Source organism: Pleurodeles waltl, chromosome 6 (genome assembly GCF_031143425.1).
Source record: "Pleurodeles waltl isolate 20211129_DDA chromosome 6, aPleWal1.hap1.20221129, whole genome shotgun sequence".
Classification (NCBI taxonomy): domain Eukaryota; kingdom Metazoa; phylum Chordata; class Amphibia; order Caudata; family Salamandridae; genus Pleurodeles; species Pleurodeles waltl.
In genome coordinates this window covers 51,740,734-51,760,286 of record NC_090445.1, presented here as the reverse complement: position 1 = coordinate 51,760,286, position 19,553 = coordinate 51,740,734, and the positions used below count along the sequence as shown (strand labels likewise).

The 19,553-nt window shown below is 43.2% G+C and overlaps 1 protein-coding gene across 3 annotated transcripts in view; it reads right to left on the bottom strand.

Annotated features, from left to right (window-relative positions):
• Positions 1-19,553, bottom strand: part of LOC138299176 (butyrophilin subfamily 2 member A1-like) — a 143,070-nt gene that overhangs the window by 53,826 nt on the left and 69,691 nt on the right. For all 3 annotated transcript variants that reach the window (XM_069237269.1, XM_069237268.1, XM_069237267.1), the window contains one exon: positions 13,771-13,887. In XM_069237269.1, the coding sequence (XP_069093370.1) occupies positions 13,771-13,887 (117 nt within the window). The remainder of the gene's footprint in view (positions 1-13,770; positions 13,888-19,553) is intronic.

The window sequence follows — 19,553 nt, the reverse complement described above, 5'->3', positions numbered from 1 at the left end:
TCTTTCTTTAATTTTTCAATTGCAGTGTTCACTTCTGGGCCAAACAATTGTTGTTCATTGAACGGCATATTAAGCACTGCCTGCTGTATCTCGGGTTTGAAGCCGGATGTGCGCAGCCATGCGTGCCTCCTTATTGTTACAGCAGTATTTATTGTTCTTGCAGCTGTATCTGCTGCATCCATAGAAGAACGGATTTGGTTGTTGGAAATGTTCTGTCCCTCTTCAACCACTTGTTTTGCCCGTTTTTGGAATTCTTTTGGGAGGTGTTCGATGAGATGCTGCATCTCGTCCCAATGGGCTCTATCATATCGCGCTAGGAGTGCCTGCGAGTTGGCGATGCGCCATTGATTTGCAGCTTGTGCTGCAACCCTTTTCCCCGCTGCATCAAACTTGCGGCTCTCCTTGTCAGGAGGTGGTGCGTCGCCTGATGTGTGTGAGTTGGCTCTTTTACGAGCTGCTCCTACGACAACTGAATCTGGTGTCAGTTGTGATGTAATAAAAGCAGGGTCTGTGGGCGGTGCCTTGTATTTCTTCTCCACCCTTGGAGTTATTGCTCTGCTTTTCACTGGCTCCTTAAAAATTTGTTTAGCGTGCCTTAGCATCCCCGGGAGCATAGGAAGGCTTTGATAATTGCTATGGGTGGATGACAGGGTGTTAAAGAGGAAGTCATCCTCGATAGGCTCTGAGTGCAGCGATACATTATGAAACTCTGCTGCCCTAGCTACCACCTGTGCATATGCCGTACTGTCCTCAGGCGGTGAGGGCTTAGTGGGGTACGACTCAGGGCTATTGTCTGATACTGGAGCGTCATAGAGATCCCATGCGTCCTGATCATCTTGGCTCATGGTGGTATGAGCTGGTGATTGTGGCGGAGTCTGTGCCGGTGATATATGAGTTGTTGGTGGTGGAGAGGGTGGTGGAGTTACCTTCTTTACCACTTTTGCTTGTGGTGTCTTATCTTGGTTTTGGAAATCTAGTTTTCTTTTCCTTCTGATTGGGGGAAGTGTGCTGATCTTCCCTGTCCCACTTTGTATAAAGATCCGCTTTTGCGTGTGATCTACGTCTGTTTCTTTTAATTCCTCCTCAAATCTGTGTTTTTGTAGTTGGGAGGACAGTGATTGTTCCTCTGAATAGGAACTGGCTTTCGGTTCGGTTGCTGGGCGTTTTGGCACCGAAACCGTGCCTTTTGTTATTTTCGGCTCCGACGAGATTTTCCTCTTTTTCGGCGTCGCACCCTCTCGGTGTCGACCATCTTCGGGCCGCTATCTCTGTGCCGAGCAGCTTCGGTGCCGCTGTCTCTGTGCCGAGCAGCCTCGGTGCCGCTATCTCGGTGTCGACCCTTTTCTGCGGCACTTTCTCGGTCCCGAGATTGCTGCGTGCCTGTGTCTCGACCTGAGTCGGACGATCTCGGCACCGTCTCGCCCTTCTTCGGTGCCGATGGACGGTCACCTACTTTATGGGTTGAGCCATGGCCTGTTGGCAGTGGCGTCCCCTGGGCTTTGTCTGTTTTTCCCTGTGATGTTTGTTTCGACGTCTTACTCACGGTTTCTTCGACGTCGAATTCTTCGGAATCTGATTCGTGGATGGAGAATGCTTCTTCTTCTCCCTCTTCCTCGAACCTTTGTTGTCCTGTCAGCGTGGACGCCATCTGTAACCTTCTGGCTCTTCGGTCTCGGAGCGTTTTTCTCGACCGAAACGCTCGACAGGCCTCACACGTCTCTTCTTTGTGCTCGGGTGACAGGCACAAGTTACAGACCAAATGTTGGTCTGTATAGGGATATTTACTGTGGCATTTAGGACAGAATCGGAACGGGGTCTGTTCCATCAGTCTCGATGTTGCACGCGGTCGGGCCGACCAGGCCCCGACTGGGGATCGAAATTACCCCGAAGGGCTACCGGAGCTCTTCTGGATTCGGGTCGACTTTAATCTAACTCGATACCGAACGAAACAATACCGACTAATTTTCCGTTGATTCTGACTAACTTTCCGACCCGAAACACGGAGCGAAAAGGAACACGTCCGAACCCGATGGCGGAAAAAACACAATCTAACATGGAGTCGACGCCCATGCGCAATGGAACCAAAGGAGGAGGAGTCCCTCGGTCTCGTGACTCGAAAAGACTTCTTCGAAGAAAAACAACTTGTAACACTCCGACCCAGCACCAGATGGCGGACTATGCAAAGCATGTGTATCTGCAGCTACACATGCCACCGAACATGCTATTTCTTACATTGCAAGTAGTTTGACATTAGTGCCTACATTTTGTAAACTGCTTCCATTTTGATTAAGAATGCATGTCGAAAAGTGTTGTGTCGGTAGCTTTCCAAAAGCACCTTAGAATGCTCTGCTTCAAGGTCTTACCTACATAGCATCCTGGAACTTGGTGTAGGAAACATCTGGCAAAGATAAACTTTTACCTGTAGTCCCGCTTTGGAATGTGTTTACTAGAAGAATCCTAAAACTTGCAAGTTCTCGCTTAAACCGGTTGTAACTGGTACGTGTAACTGAAGTCATTTTATCTGATCAGGTATAAAAATGAAAATGCATATTCTTGTCACTTTGCCTGTGTACCTTCTTTAGACACATTGGTATTTTGTACCCGCTGCAGCGAATTACATATTGGACTGGACTACTCTGACTTTTTGCATTCCTTTACAGGTTTGCTCTTGACTTACAAGAGTAAGGGGACGGGAGGTATAGAAGCCCAATTCTCAACAGTAATGCTAAGGCAAATGTGTTTGGTTTCCTTTCTTGCTGTCTACATTCCCAACAAAGAGCTGGTCATCATACCAGATCTTTTACTTCTGGTCCATGTAATAAATGTCCGCCCTATGAAGTTCGAGCCATTGTAAATTTTTGATGGGATGGTTGAAGTATAAATGGTCGGGAGAGTAAAGGACTGGCCCATATGGAATGGGGTAACTCTGGGCAGGAAAGCCACTTTAGAGCAAGTTGGTCTGGGTAGAAACAGGTAGACACAATCGGACATGCTAAAGCAGCTCACTGAATTGGACATGCTAAAGCAGGCGTCTCCAGCTAGTGGAATGTGACCTACCAGTAGCTCTCAGACACTTTCAGAGTAGCTTGCAGCCTTGAGTTCATTTTTGAATAAGCTCAAGATCACATTTTCCTTTTAAAGTTAGGGGAAGGCTGTATTTATTTTAAAATATCATCAGGCTGCAGATATCAGGGAAAGAAAATGAGCAGCGTTGGAGTCAAATTTATGACCCAGTGAGGGGCACACAGCAATGAACTGAAGCACTGAGATATTTAACACTTAAATAATAGTCCTTGTCAACTCAATATTAAAGCATGCAAGCAAAATGATGTTACTGCATGCTATTAAATGGTAGAATATTGAAGCATTACTGTAATGATTAGGTTAAATCTTCATTTTAATTGTCTACCATTTCAAAGTGTTGCATTTACCCAAAGCAGCCATCTTGCTCATAATGGCTGGTAGACAATGTGTCATATTTATAATTGAAAAAGACAGTTATTTTTTTTAATAGAAGAAATTTAAAGTGCAGAACATTATTCCATATCATGAATGTTTGCAGAAAATTTTTCTGCACTTCAAATTTCTCCCATGTAAAAAAATGTTTGTAAGTTTGAGTTATGCATGTAACAGTGCCACATATGTTTAAACGTATGTTCTGTGCTACAAGTACATATGACACAGACTCTCATTCACCCATACACATATATCCCATTCACACTCACATGTTCATACATCCCCAGACTCCACGCTCTCATTCCCCCATAAACATATATCCCATTCACACGCACATATTTTCATACATCCCCAAACTCCACCATCTCAGTGACACACATGGCAGCCCTCTCATAGTGAACATGTTTTTTTCAAACCATCTAGCTCTATAGACGTAAGGCTTAAAGCCAATGAAGCTAAGCTGGGCGTGGAGGGTGTCTGGTAAAAAAAGCACAAGTGGCTCACAATGATTTTCACTGATCAGAAGTAGCTCTCACTACAGAAAAGGTTGGAAACCAAGTGATGGAAACCAAAAACATAGTTTTCAGTGTCAACAGTCACAATTATGAAGGGATTGAAAGGGGATTTCCTTCAAGAACATCAAACCAGATGTAGGTCCCACTGAGGCATGCCAAAGGGTGTAAGACGAAATGGATGGAAGCGCCTTCAAAATACAATCTGGGGCTTAACAAGAATAGGTTGATCAGGAAGGCAAATGAATGCTGAAGGGGCTGCAATATAACCTTTACCTGTGCCCAAAGGAGACAATTTTCATGCTAGAGAATGAGCAAAAAAATTGAAACATCTGAGAGATGTACTTTCAAGGAAATTATATTTGAATTTTTGCACCAGACAACAAAGCAGTTCCACAATCCAGCGTAATTGACTTTGTGGGGGCAACAAGCTGATAATATGACACTGACTACACCTAGTGGCAGCTTAAAGGATTTCAAATGTACCCTCTCAATCTCCAGGCATGAAGTTGGAGGCTGTAGAGGTTGGGGTGCAGAACCTGCTCTTCGAATGGAAGAGAAGGATTGACCCTGAGAGGTAGTTGGAGTTGGAATACAGAAAGATTAGTAGGTCTGAATATCACAATCTCTTTGACCAGCCTGAGGAGATCAGAACGACTTGGGTCTGTCCATGTACTGCTTCCTCAACATGAGAGACAAAAATAGTATGGGAGAAGAGCCTGGTGAAGCTGAACATTCCACATCGACTGAAACCTATCACCCAAAGCTCCCTGCAACAGAAAGTGGAGGTCACAGTACAGTGGGCAATGCTGAATCGTGCGAGTGGCAAACGGATCTACCTGGGATGCACACTATGAGGCCAAGATATCCTGAATCACCTCTAAGTGGAGAAACTACTCTTTGATGGCACAATGACACTGACAAAGGCAGTGGTATCTAGAGTTTAGAGAGGTTGCCAGATGGTTGCCGACCAGCCGGACTCCATGTGCCCGAGCCCAGACCCAGAGTCTCAAAGATTCTAAGCAGAGATGATGAATGACTACTCCCCCGCCCTTTGCTTGTTGATACACCACAGTGTGGTCACTTTGTCTGTCAAAATCTGTACATATTGGCCTCAAAGGGAGGACAGGAATCCTTTCAGGGCTAGACGAATCAGCTGCAGCTCAAGCAGGTTGATGTACTGAACCTGCTCTTGTGCAGAACCCAGAGCAGGTTCAGTACATCAACCCCAGCCAAACATAGATGCATCCATTACAACTGTGGCCGCTGCTGTTGGTTTGCAAACGAACATCCTTTGCATCACGGTTTCTTCTACCAAAGCAAGTCTGCCACAGTGTCTTATGGACTGCCTCCATGACGGGACCACTGAATACAGATGCACCACTGAAGAGCCCTTATGAGCCAGCAGGTGTGCATGACCTGTATAATGCAAGAGGTTGGCAGACCTAGCAGGCAAAGAACCACCAGGATTGGAACTTCTCAAAACATTTGAACCACATCCTAGTGACACAAATCCTCTGGGTCAGAGAGAAGGTTTGCAAAAATGTTTTGTCCGGTACTGCCACTAAAAACAGGAGGGACTGAGAGGGATCTTGTTGTGTTTGGGCAGGGATGCTGTGTCCTTCAAGTGGTCCGACATCACCTGCAGTGAGTCTGCCTTCAGCACCCAATTGTTGAGATATGGGAACAGTGAGATCCTGGATCTTTGCAGATGTGCTGCAAACTCTGCCAACACATTGGTGAAGACCAGAGGTGCTGATGTCAGTCTAAACGGGATGACTGGGAACTGACATTGAATCGGACCTACAGCAAATGCAGATAACACCAGAGCTGTATGTGCAAATATACATACTTACTTGACGTACTTGAGCCATAGACAATATTTTTTACTTTTCCTTGCAAAGGTAAAAGTTCAAGAGCCTGAGGTCTTTGATCGGACACTGATGGCCATCCTTAGGAAACAGTAAGTGTCTGCCTAATTTCCAGTTCTGGGGCCAACTCAATTGTTCCTTTTAGCAACAAGGCTGACATTTCATGTTGCAGAATCTGATGTTGATCCTCTGACTGAAGTGACAGGAAGGGATATGAGGAGGTTCATTCACTAAGGGTTAAGCATCTCCCCTTCCTATAATTGGTAAAAGCTACTGCTCCACTGTTATGGCCTTCCAGACCCACACAAAGGCTGATACCCTCTATCCAACCAGGTGTGTGTTTTCCCTTAAAGGGGAACAAAACTGACTTTCAGGTGGTGTGAGATAAGATGTGTTTGAGGAGTAGGGTTGGTGGTCCGGCTACGCATAGACTGCAGTTGCCTCTATTTTTCGCTTAACGAATTGATTAGGCTGTTGGATGGGCTAGAAAGAGTGGTGCAAAGGAAGTCCCTTTATATATATTTGAAACTTCTGGTACTGCTGTGAAATTCAAAGGCAGGAGATGCCAGGCACATGTTCCTAAAACTTTCCAGGGCTGAATCTGCCTTGCTGCGAAAAGGCAGAAACCATCAAATAGCATGTCTATTATGGTAGTCTAGACAGGATGGGAAAAGCCTATGGTATGCAGCCAAGCATGGCTCTTTAGTGCACAGAGGAGCCCATGGCCCAGCCACAAAGTCAACCATGTCCAGGCCTGATCTTAGGAACTGCTAGAATGTAGCCTGTCCATCCCTGGCCTCCTCTGCAAAGTTGTCCTTCAGATGGTCAGTCATACGTGGCACCAGAATGGCAGCTATATCTGACAGACATGAAGGCATGTGGTTTTAATACATATTTTCTAGCCATTACCCTGTCACGAGATGGTGACTAGGACCAGCGTGCAGGGGTGCTGTGCCAGACTAACCCCCGAGGGGAATCCCGCTGGAGGTAACCCAGTTGGGAGCCCAAATGATTCCCTGGGCTTGCCAGCTTCAAAACAATGCTATCGTCGGCAAAGGGAACGGGGCTAGAATGGAATCCTCGTATGAGGCTGGTGCTGAGTGTGGTGCCAATGCCAGAGTCGATGGAGGGCCTTACAACGTGATGTCTACAAGCTCTGGATCATCTGTACTTCTTAGGCAATTAAATCAATCAAGCACTGCACAGAATTAGTAGTAAGGTCCCCGCTTGTTGTTAACAAAATTTGAAGCAAAATATGGTGTCCCATTACTGGACTTGGTCATTCCTACAGGATCATCCCTAAACTTTTTGCCTTACTCCTCTACATTTTTCTGATCTCGTTTTTGTTGACTTTTAGGACTCTGCACACTTTACCACTGCTAAGCAGTGGCTAAAGTGATTGTGCTCTCTCCTCTAAGCTTGGTAGAATTGGTTTACGCCCAACTGGCATATTTAATTTACATATAAGTCCCTATTAAAGGGGTACATATACCCAGGGCCTGTGAAGTAAATTCTAGTAGTCGAACTCTGCTGTCTGAAGCCTGCCTTGAACCTTCGGAGGCCTATCTTGCTTCTTGAGCCTTGTTCAACTGCTGAATCAAGGATTAACAGTATGACTCCAAAAGCGAGTTGGCCTCCTGATCAGAGCCTCAGGGGACAGAAAAGGCTCAAACCATCTTAAACCCACACCTAGACCCAGCCTGGGTGAGTTCTAGCCCCCTCAACTGGTGCCCCTCCAGACCTGGACCCTTGGTGGTGGTGCTAAATGTGCCCAGATAGCCACAATCCAAAACTTGAGGTTTAGAAAATGTTTGGCTAAAAACTGTTCTAAGAATCGAGAGGAGACCGGCACCAACCTTCCCATCTGTCCACTGAAGGTGCACCACCATTCTGCCCAACTTCACGGCAGCTCCCGGTACGTTCTTCTCAGCAGCAGCAAATCCTGTTTAGCTGTTCTTTCCCAAAGGAATGTCTGACCTCGTGGAATTTACGTCGTCTACAGGCTCCAGCTTTGTCATGCTGGAGATGTCTGACTTCCAAAAAAAGGGAAGTCCGAAAGTAGAAATCTTCACTGAAACTTCATCCAGCGGCACCGCAACAACGATACCTCCCCCTAAGACACCGCCTGCAGCCTTGCCCCACTGAACTTCTTCCTTCTCATAGACATTTTGTTTACATTTCTTCCAACTCTGAAGGTAAGAGTTAACTGGACCGATCCCACTTTTCGTATCCAACTTCCACTCGATTGCGGTCAGCCATATTTTTCAACTTTTACCCAGTCTTGCGTGACTAGATGTCTGCTTTCAGCGTTTAGGTGCTAGGTTTCTTCCACTACTTGGATTTTTGTCATTTTGTTGTCAAATAATTTATTAAAATGTACTCTATTTTTCTAAATTGGTGTGGGATTTGTCGTGTTGTGTTTTCACCTTATTACTGTTTTGTATGCTGCATATATACTTTACACATTGCCTCTAAGTTAAGCCTGCCTGCTTTTGTGCCAAGCTACCAGAGAGTTAAGCACAGGTTAATTTAGTGACTTTTCTAGTTCACCTTGATTTGGACTGTGGCTGCTGCTTGAGTCAGGTAAACACCCACTCTACCAACAACCCAATTTCTAACAACATTCAACACCAGTTATAGCCACTTGGAGTAACTGTTGATTATTTTATGCTTATTCAATGCCTCCGCTACTTTAGAGCATTTTATTTGCAAGGTCCTTAGAGGTCTGAGGACAGTTGCATCATTGCCTATTTTGATACGTTGTTGGTGTGCTCAGCATGTCTGAACAACAATGAAATAATAGGAGAGAAGTTCTATCCCATTTACAGAAGGATGATCTATTTGCTAAGGCAGAGAAGTGCATGTTTCATCCAACTCAAACCTGGGCTTTGTCATCTCGGCTAAAGGTATTAGTATGGATGAAAAGACAACAGAAGCTGTTCACAACTGGCCAACACCTTCTTCAGGAAAGGAAATCCAAAGAGTCCTAGGATTCATTATTTTCTACTGGCAATTCATTGAGGGATTCCCAGAGATCGTAGCCTCTATAACCGAATTAAACAAGAAAAGGGTACCTTTTCAGTGAGAGAAGAAACAACATTTCCATTGTTAATGGACACATGCACTTTCACCCCAATTGTGCACCATTCAAATAAGTTTGCTTCTTTTATTGATGCTTCTGCCTTTGGCATTGAAGATATTCTACCTCAAAAAGATCACTTCAGCAGTACATCCAGTGGCATAATTTTTCCTAAGCTTTGAACCAGTGTCAAAATAACTACACTAAGGGCCATATGTACGAACACATTTTCCCATTGACACAGAATGGGAAAAACCCATTGCTACATCAGGCCCTAAGTTCTGAACTTTTAGTTATCAAAGAAAGTTGTGCATTATAGGGATTATTTTTAAGGTTCTCCTCATTTCATAACTGTTTGGACCCATCATAGAAACTTGGGATTTTTAAATGCAAGGAGATGTGCAAAACCCAGACATGCAAGATGATCATTATTTTTTCACTTGCTTCAATGATGTCATCTCTTACTGACCAGGACATCATCTTGGAATGGACAATGCCTTGTCAGGGAAGGGAAAAGAAAATGATCCTTTACTCGTCTCCTGTCATTCTGGCTGCAGTAACCTATATAGACGAGTCAGTTATATTACCAAATGGTGAGGTAGCTCAAGCAACAATAAATCAATGTGAATGACTTCCAGCAATATGAAGAATGACAATACAAACGATGACTGCTGTTTAGGAAAGACACACTCTTTGTTACATCTTCCTGATTAGAAGAGCTTCATAACAGCCGCTGTATTCACCCACCCTGAAGACACTATAAATATTGAACAGATATGACTGGTCTGTAGGAAAACAGGAGAGTGTAGGGGAATATGTGAGATCTTACTCAACCTGCACATAGGCCAAGACACATCATCAACTTCCTCTGGGTCTCTTGCATCCTCTTCCGACTCTGCCAAGGCCTTAGATTGTCATGTCAATGCATTTGGCTGGTTGTGTTTGTGTTGTGTTTGTTGTCCACTTTGCAGGCGTTTACCACCAGTCTCTGTTGAAGTGTGCCTTCACTCTATTCCTAGTTTTCTACCCTCCTTTCCACTAAGACCCGCCCTAGTGGGCCTTAACATGCTCCAGGGCAGTCTTGATTGGAAGAGATAAGTTCACATCGAATCAGCCTGCCAGTTCAGTTATCCATAAATCAATCATGGATTTATAAGGGTCAGCAAATCTCCAGAAGGAGTCTCAAGGTAGTGAAGTTGCTAACTGCTTCGTGGTGATCTGGTCATTTGAACAGTCAGGTCTTTAGTCCTTTCCTGAATTGTTGGAGCAATGAGGTGGTCCTGAGGTGCAGGGGAAGGTAGTTCCAAGCTTTGGCCAACATGTGTGAGAAGGTGCATCCTCTGCTGTAACCTCGCCAGACCCAGGGGGTGTCTGCAAGTAAGGGGGAGGCAGATCATAGGTGTCTGGTTGGTTAGTGGAAGGTCATGTGTTTGTTAATGTATGTTGGTTCTTCATTGTGCAGGGCTTTGTGTGCATGTGCAACATCTTGAACTGGCATCTCTTCTGGATCGGGAGCCAGTGTAGCTTCTTGAAGTGGGATGTGACGTGGGTTTGTCTGGGGAGGACCAGGATGAGTTTTGCTGCTGAGTTTTGTATTATCTGTAGTCTCTTCAGGAGGCATGCAGTGATTCCTACGTAGAGTGTGTTCCCATAGTCCAGCCTGCTGGTAAGAAGGGCCTGTGTGATGGTCTTTCTGGTATTGACTGAGAGCCTCCTGCCGATCTTCCAGAGCATGCGTGGGGTGAGGAAGCAAGCAGATGAGACTGTGTTGACCTGTGTCTTCATAGATAGCTTGGTGTCCAAGAAGATGCCAAGTTGCGGGCGTGGTCTGTCAGAGAGGGGGATAGGCTGACATACCACATTATTTACCTATCTGGGGAGAGTATTGTTCGAGCTACTAACAGCAGTGAAATTATTGGCGTGAAAGCTTCATATATTTTATAGTTGGAAAATCAGCCTTGATAGCAGTTCATTCCAAGCCCCACAAGGTGCCAGAATCTTCGGTGGACCGTAGATGTTTTGCAACCTGCACTGTCTCTTGGCATGTTAAAAATGAATGCCTGAGACAGAGTTTTTATAGTTTTGTTTAAATTGCTTTATTAAAATATTATGTAATTTACCAGCTGACATCTTCAACAAGGTGGATACGGTCTTCCTAAACTGTCTTTTTGCATCTACAATCATTTTATCAAATCTATTGAAGTACTGTCAATGTTGGCTGGATGATGCCGGATGATTAAAGACCTTCATCATAAGACTATTCAAAATATGTATGGTTATTGGTTTACATGACCCATAATTGTTAAGTGTCTCTTTTACCTCAAAGATAAAGCTGCCAAAAAAAGCAAAAAGGAAGTTTGCTCATCAATTCTGTTGTTGTTCATGACTCTAATTTATTCAAGAATAAAATAATGTTTATGCTCAGGTGCTGTATGTCCTCAATTTATACTTAGGGACTGTTCATGATGATCACTCTCCAGTCTATCTAGTATTTAAAAGTCAAGTACAGATTAAAATCCATAACATGAACAAAGGTGTGATGTAACACAATGTAACATGGTACTATGCACATGAGAAAAGTGTGTACGTTGAACTGGATAGTCATGCCCTAGTCCCCGATGAGTACATTACTTCATCCGTGGCCCATTGAAGTTGACATAAGATGCTATGATAGTCTGGTGATTGGTGGAATATGTGAGTCAGTGATTTTCACCCCTTCTGTAGGCAAAAATGTCTGTGAATAGCAGGGTGGAAAAAATGTATTCCAACTTCTTACACTCTTTTACATTTCTGACCGATAGTTCTCAGACTTGACACACTTATTTATTATTATATTTATTCAAAGAAGGTTTTGTGGAGATCAATTCTGGTCTAAAGTTATGTACATACTCAATAAAATATCAAATAAATAAAAGAGGAAAATGAAAGCATATACTGAACCTTAGAGAAATCGTAAAGACTAGTGGTTCCCAAACTTTTCAGAACCCCGACCCACTTCAGCACAACAAAGTTTGGCGACCCACCTACCTTTAATGGACATGAGGATGTGTGATTTTTTAAAATATAACTAAAGCACTGTGTGGTAGCGCACTGTCATTTACTGACAGCACATTTTCCATTGAAGTGGACAGTAAATTTGCACAGACATACAGTTTTATAAAAAAAAAACTATATTGCACACAACTGATAATGTAAATCAAATTTCTGTGAAAATTTATCATTTGCGCATCACCAAGTAAGTGTCTTGATTTATTTTTAGCCTATGAAAATCTCTGCACACTTCAGAATAATAAAAAAGAGTGCTTCATCCTTTTTTCCTTACTTTATTTAGTTTATTTAGAGTTATAGCAAAAAAACAACGTCCTACATTGTCACACAATTCACTTTAAAAGCTCCTCCCACTTTGCAGTCAGAGAAAGAAAAGTAAACACCATTCCCCTTGTTAATAGAATAAGGTAGCCTGAAATTAGACATCTGTCTTTCAATCATAGGTAAATGTGACAAATTAAACACAGAATTCAAAGCCATATTTATTTATTTATTGCTCTGACTTTCGTGACCCACTAAATTCAGCTCCCACCCCACCAGTGGGTCGAGAACCACAGTTTGGGAAACAGTGCAAAAATACCCCTCAGGGAAACTACCCATACAAACACACAAAAGTGAACACTATTTGCACTCATATTTTGACAGGTGTCGGTGTGAAAATTCATATGTATAGTACCAGAGTCATACAAAAAGTATAAAAAATTAGGATCAGAGATTTCCGCGCCCACCTGAACGTACTTTACCTACGTACTGTGTTCACAAACAATTCCAGACCTATACCTAGAAAGCTCTGCCAGGAGCAGGTTTCCAGGACCTGGGAGGTTCATGTGACTTTAAACTGGTTTCTTATTCCCAATATACAGAATTTTCTATAGCTCTGCATAGTGTAAATAGGACCTACTGGGTAAATGTACATTTTTTTCTTCAAGAGGAAAGTATTTTTTCCCATAGATAAATCCCTTTCACTAGACCCCCCACCAAATCTAGGGAAAATCCTTTTGTCTAGTCACAATGGAAGAGATGTTAAGCCAGCCACTGATTAGAGAAATGTAAGACTCTTTCCAAGGAAGAAATATAGGGTGGTGAGCTTTGGAATGGCCACAAACATACAAGATAGTGGGCTCTCCCAAACTTCCAAGGCAAACAACACATTAGAAGGTCCACTTCACAACTCTTGAGAGGTATTTACAGCAATGGAAACCTATACACTCATGGCAGAGATCACCACCACCCCAATTAGTTTCACATCTGCCTGGAATCCCTTTGTGAATTCTTGAGGGGCGTATAAAAGGTAAATCCAATCATTAACAAAATTGACATTTTAATAGGGTCTATTCTGCTTATTATGAAAGGCGGTTGCAATGCTACAATTCCCTCCAAAATGACACATCCCTCTTTTTCACTCATGCTCCTTCCCTTTCCTCAGTGAATTTATATCCCTCCTCTCCGTTGCCCTCTGCCTCCTCGCTCCCTCTCAATGTACTTTGAGATATTTTCAATAGTTAAATGCTTACCTGTTTTCTTACCCAATAAATGCACTTTTTGAGGCTGTGATTTATTGGTCTGCTAGATTAGAAAGTGTAGTGTTACAGTAGTGTAGGTCTATACAACAAACCTTAAATAAATAAATGATATATGCTGCACACACAAGCACAATATTCCTTTTTATAGATTGTTACACAATCAATATATTTATGCTTAATTTCCTTTGATGTGTTTATTGATAGTTGTTTTTGTTTCCTGATGACTGAAATGACTGCACTGTGGCTGTTTGATGCCTTTAACACTGTGTACAGGCGCTTACCTTTTTCTTGGTGTTGCTTAAAGAAGAAGTAGAACGCGGGTATCATCACGACAAGGGAAAATGCAAGGAGAATCAGGAGGATGACTACGGCAGGGCGGACCACCGAGAAGAAGGAATCTGGGAAGAGACACGCACAGACATAAAGAACGTGATTAGAAAAGCTAACTCTGATGAGGAAAAACAAAACAGGGATGAAAAAGACAAAAAGAGAGTTAACAGGAACATATGTGGAAGCTCAGGTTCAAGTTCCCGCTAAGAGAAAGTACCATCTAAGAGAGATAAAGTGGCCTCTTTAGTTCCAGCAAGCAGCCCCTGTAGCATCCCATTCACCTTACTTCGGCCTTGATTAGGAGTACCTCAAAGAACTCTTGCATCTCAGCTTACGTTGCTTAATCATAGAAAAACTCATGAGGCCAACAGAGCTTTGGGCAGACTCAAGTCAACTCTGGACACTCTCATGGAAACAGTTTGCTCTTCTGTCCTGTCCTTTCGGTGTCAGCAACTACATTTCTCTTTCTTTTGTCAGTCAGCTCCTAGTTGGCCAGACATGCTTCTCCCCGTTCTTGTTTGGTGAAGCAGGATCCTAGGTCACAGACAGACACACAGCTCTTCCAACAACATGCACACACTTCAGGTGATGTCCCCTCACCTAGGGGAGGCTAGGGGTACAAAATCCAGTGTGAGATATTGGGTTGCTGGCTGAATGGGGGTTGACCCCTGTTCAAGGAAGAGCCACAATTCCTGTCTGGGTGAACCACAAAAGTCATTAAATTAACTGGTGCTTAACCCTCTAGTAGCTTAGCACAAAAGCAATCAGGCATAACTTACAGGCCATGTGTGAAGTATTTATGCAGCACAAAAACACTAATAAAGTGAAAGCACAGCACAAGAAAAACTACCACACCAATTTCGAACAAAGTGTACATTTTAATACATTATTTGACAACAAAACAACCAAATTCCAATTTGTATAACCGAAGTTATGAATTTTAAGGTAAAAACTGGCACCTAAAAAATCAAAGTAGTGCCAGATGCATACATCTAGTCAAGCAAGACTGGGTACAAGTAAAAAAAAATATGGCCGACCCCGACGGAGCACCGGTCGGATACAAGAAGTGGATTAGGCCCAGTTGAAGCTAACTTCTGGACTTAGGAGACATTTTGAGGAAAATGTTCTGAGAAGGTAAAGTTCAGGTGGGGCGAGGCTAAAGGTGGTTATCAGAGGAGGCTTCGTCGTCGGGGAGCCGCTGAATAAAGGACTAAGGCCTATATGTACGAAACTTCCATTTTGCATTTCCTAAATAGAAAACCCTAAGAAATCAATATTTAGGAAATGCAAATTGGAATGTACGAAAATTGCTATTCCGTAATAGAAATTCCTGTGGAGTCGCAATCACTATCAGGAATTCGCAATGTTGGAAATGCAAAACCATTCGTACATATGGGCTTTAAGCCCCCCCTTAAATCTAATTAAAAAGTGGTGCTCTTGTAAAGCGCTCTTCTGCTCTCGGGTAAGTTTGAGCTCCATGGCACTGCAAAAACTGCATTTTGGGTGCCTTTTTTAAATTCACACCTCGTTACCATCAGATTGGATTCAACGGTAACAAAATTTCCTAAATGCCTATTTCACATTTAGGAAATGCTATGTACATGCAATTTCCTATTTTGCTAATCATAAAGTGCAATTTCTACATGGTAGAAATTGCAATTTGCACTACCTTTTGTATGTTAGGAAAGGCTATTTAGCATTTCTTAACTAAATAGCGATTTGGTCTGTTAAGAATTGCTAAACAGCTTCAAACATATGGGCCTCTGTCTCTTTTTTGGAAGTCAAACATCTTCAGTGGGACGAGGCAGGAGTCTATAGCCGATGAGAGTTCCAGGAGGCCAGATACCGGATGGTGAAGGACCGCTGAATAGGATTTTCGACGGTGGAGAAGGACATAGTGGGAGCTACTGCGAAGTCAAGCCGACCCACGATATACCTCGGGCGGATAGACTAGTGACCCCCCGCTCCTCGTGTGTAAAACACTGACCTTCCCAGTTAGGGCAATCTGTCAGTACCCTCAAGGCAAAGTTACTCAAGAACTTGGCGGCCCCCAGTCTGTTGATGAACTCATCAGTTAAAGAGGATAAGGTTAGTATCAGTCTTGGTGACTGACTTGAGACCCATGTAGTCCACATAGGACCTGAGGTCTGGGGGTGTGACTGGTGAGGCTTTGGGATACTAGCAACACTGGGTTGGACCATGTACTACTGGAGTGTTTTTTCGTTTTTGACAGGCAAGTGGCCCCCAGTATCAATATCCTGAGTCACCAAAATGTGTAACCCAAGGAGTGAGGGAAAACAGTGAGACGAACTGTCCCAGCAACCAGAGTCTGTCCCTCTGCTACTCTGGGGTCAGGATAGGGGAGAGACTGACAACATGCGCTGAGTCATCTTTTTCTTTAGATGACATTCTCCTCTTCCTCCCCATCATCTGACACCAACAGCATGGTGACCACAGACCTCTCATAGCTACAAATTAAGTAAAATTCCAAGTTTAGGTATATGACGCTTTCAGGAGGCATGAGCATTGACATCTCTCAACAGGTCAAAGCACTTGGTGCATTCCCCCCACTCCCCCATTTTAAGCTGGAATAATACACCAAAAATAATGTCACAATGAACTGTGGCTTTTATTTGCATACGCTTTACAAATTACAACCCCTTTTTGAAAGAGACACATGAAGCTGCTATTGCAAGCATTATTAGCTTATGCTTATATTACTGAAATTCATTCTTTTTATGGGCGTCTGAAAGAATACATAATTAAAATACAAAATGATACTACAAGAGCAGTGGTCAAAGTTCCCAGCTATGCCTATGCTACCCCAGTTCTCTTAAAAAAACTTCATTGGCCACCTATTGTTTCACAAATTAAATTTAGATTATCATCTTTGGTTAATGGAGCATTGGAGCAAGAGTGCCATATCACTTGAAGTTCTGCCTTTTGGTATTTAGATCTGATAATCCAGAACCACTAACTCGACCCAGATTTCTGAGAAGTACTCTGTGGAAAAAAACATTGTGAGCGGTGCAAACTCGCCTATGAACTCTACTCCCTGTAGAGGTTATAGGTACACAAGATCTATAAGTTTTACTCAAGAACAGAAAGCCTTTGTTTAGCAGGTTCTAAGGTTCAGAACAAGTATACTTAGAAAACTTAAAATACCCTTGGATCTAGGCACTTTACACATATTTGGACTCTGGACTTCGCAACAAGGGTTTAATGGCTCTTATAATCTATATTACCATGTACAGCAACCTTTCACCCATCCAATGTTCAACCATTGTTTGAATGCTCTGTCGGTCAAGGTTTCAATTAGGTTTTATTGATGGGGCTCAAAAATAGCCCTTATATTAAACTGAATATTCAACATGATAAGTAGCTTGTAACTGAAAGACACTGTATTTTTGATGTATTTACTTTGATGATATTTCATTACAGATGTATTTTTGTTTATGAAGTGGGAGCTGTTTGGATGCCTTAGCATGTCACAGAGACAAAGGACCTGATTTAGAGTTTGGCGGAGGGTTACTCCGTCATAACAGTGACGGACATCCCGTCCGCCGAAATATAAGTCCCTTTATATCCTATGGGCTTTAGATTTCGGGGGATGGGATATGAGCCATTATTGTGACGGAGTCACCACCCTCCTCAAAACTCTAAATCAGGCCCACAATTGGATACACTAATCGGCCTTGCCTGTTCATTTGTTTTAATCTGCTGTCTGATGTACTTGTATGCAAACTGGCCTTCTTGAAAATGCAAGACAGGATTGCTTGAATATGAAAATACTGGCTCTTCTTCAACAGTTTCTACTTTGCAATATGTTGCTGTGTATGGTATTTAAGTTCTCAACTTACAACACATACATCATTTTATGGCTTCGCTTCTTAAAATTCTCATTTGAGGAAACAGCTTAACTCTGCTACAGCAGTACGTTTAGCAAAGGTGGCCTACTCCCAGTTTCTTCATTATTGCACATCAAGATGTTGCTTCATTTTGGAATTTTCCCTCTAGGAGACCTTACAACGCACACAAAGTCGTCCAACTATTACTAAATACTTTGCATAGAAAGTCGGGTCCTTTAGGTATTCCAATTCTTGTCTATGAATAAAGATCAGCTCCAGGCAGCACAGGTGTTTTAAAAAATGTACCAGGGTGTGGCTGTACCTTTGGAAGCAGAAGAATAACTCAGAGGCTTACTGTTGTTAAGTGATCACAAATGTACTACAGATAGTGCCCATGTTCCTGAAAGCCCTGCAGTCTCCCTGCTCTCTGTCCTTGAACAATGGGAGCCTTCACTGGTATGGAGCGTGGAACTGGTGATATGCATGCTTTGGCAGGAAACAAACCACCACCTCTCGCTGCCATGGAGACTCCAGATGTTTCTGGCAACCACCACAGAGTGACTTGATCCCTGTGGCCTTCAGAAGCTACACATGAAGAGAGCTGTTTTTCATAAGGTGACAGTGGTGTGGAAATGTGAAATTTAAGAAAAGGGGTATGAGGGAATCAGTAGCCTTGGAACAAAACAGAGTGTGCAGAAACAATATACTCTAAAAAGCAAAAGGTTAATTTGTAGATACCTTTCAAGCTTTATATTTGTCTTTAATGTCAAATGGAGAGGGACATTAAGAAGCAGTGTGAAGCGTGAAAGAATGAGCCCACTCACTGTACTGTAAAATGATGCTGCTGCGTCTCCGCACAGCGGGCGCTGGCGGCGTGCCTAACACAAGTCTGCATGCACTTGTCCATGCCCATTGCCAGGATCCTTGCCCCCACATGTCTGCCACTCCTACTCGCTTAACCTGCTTTGCAAGAATACTTCATAGCTTCACCAGCCAATGTAAGCCCTCCTCTTGTTGCTCAGTATCTACGCAGTCTGTGGTGGGCTTTTTGTAGCTGCTACGGCTATTGGCTGTGCTCCATAAATGTCCCTTCCTTCCAAACCCCTGATGGCAACAACGCACCATCAGTCAAAAATTCGACAGATGCTGTATCAGAATAAACCTAAAATGTTTTCACTCTTTCACCCTTTCTCTTCCAAAATAGCAATTAGATGTTTGGAACCATGCCCTCTCCCAATCTGGACATGCCCTTTTTGTCAATCATCTGGCTGCTGCCTTCTTCCATTCCAGACACTATACTGGCCATTCCAGGACTCTACTCCTTGTTGCTGCTTACTACTCTAATATGCGGGGGAGAAGGCTGGCCTTCATTTCTCGCTCCTCCATCAACGTACGACTACAGCTGCCTCTTGGATAGGATGCATCTTCCTTAACCTCAGAACTCGGTCAACTTCATCTTTCCGTGGAGATCTTGTCTATCACCTTCCTGGATCTTGTGGGGTCTTAATTCCAAATCAGTGGATCTAGTGGACCCTCACATATTGAAATCTAACAATGTCTTCATTACTGGGGACCTTAATGTTCACTTGCGAAAACCTGAAGACTAGATTTGTGTGTCCTCCTCAAGGACATAAACTCACATGGCCTTTTCTGCTGCATCGCTCTGAGCACCCCACATACTTGGGTCATATTCTTGACACTTTAGTCACTAACCTCAAATGCACTTCCACCTTGACCCCTCTTCTGCTAACAAGATCATTCTGTGGTACCTTTTCGCTGGCAGTCCCTCCTGATAACAGTCCTCTGATCACTTCAGCCAACTCTTACATCTCTCGGTCTTAGGGCAAGGTTTCATCAATTTCCTGAATGCTCTTAAAACCACCTAT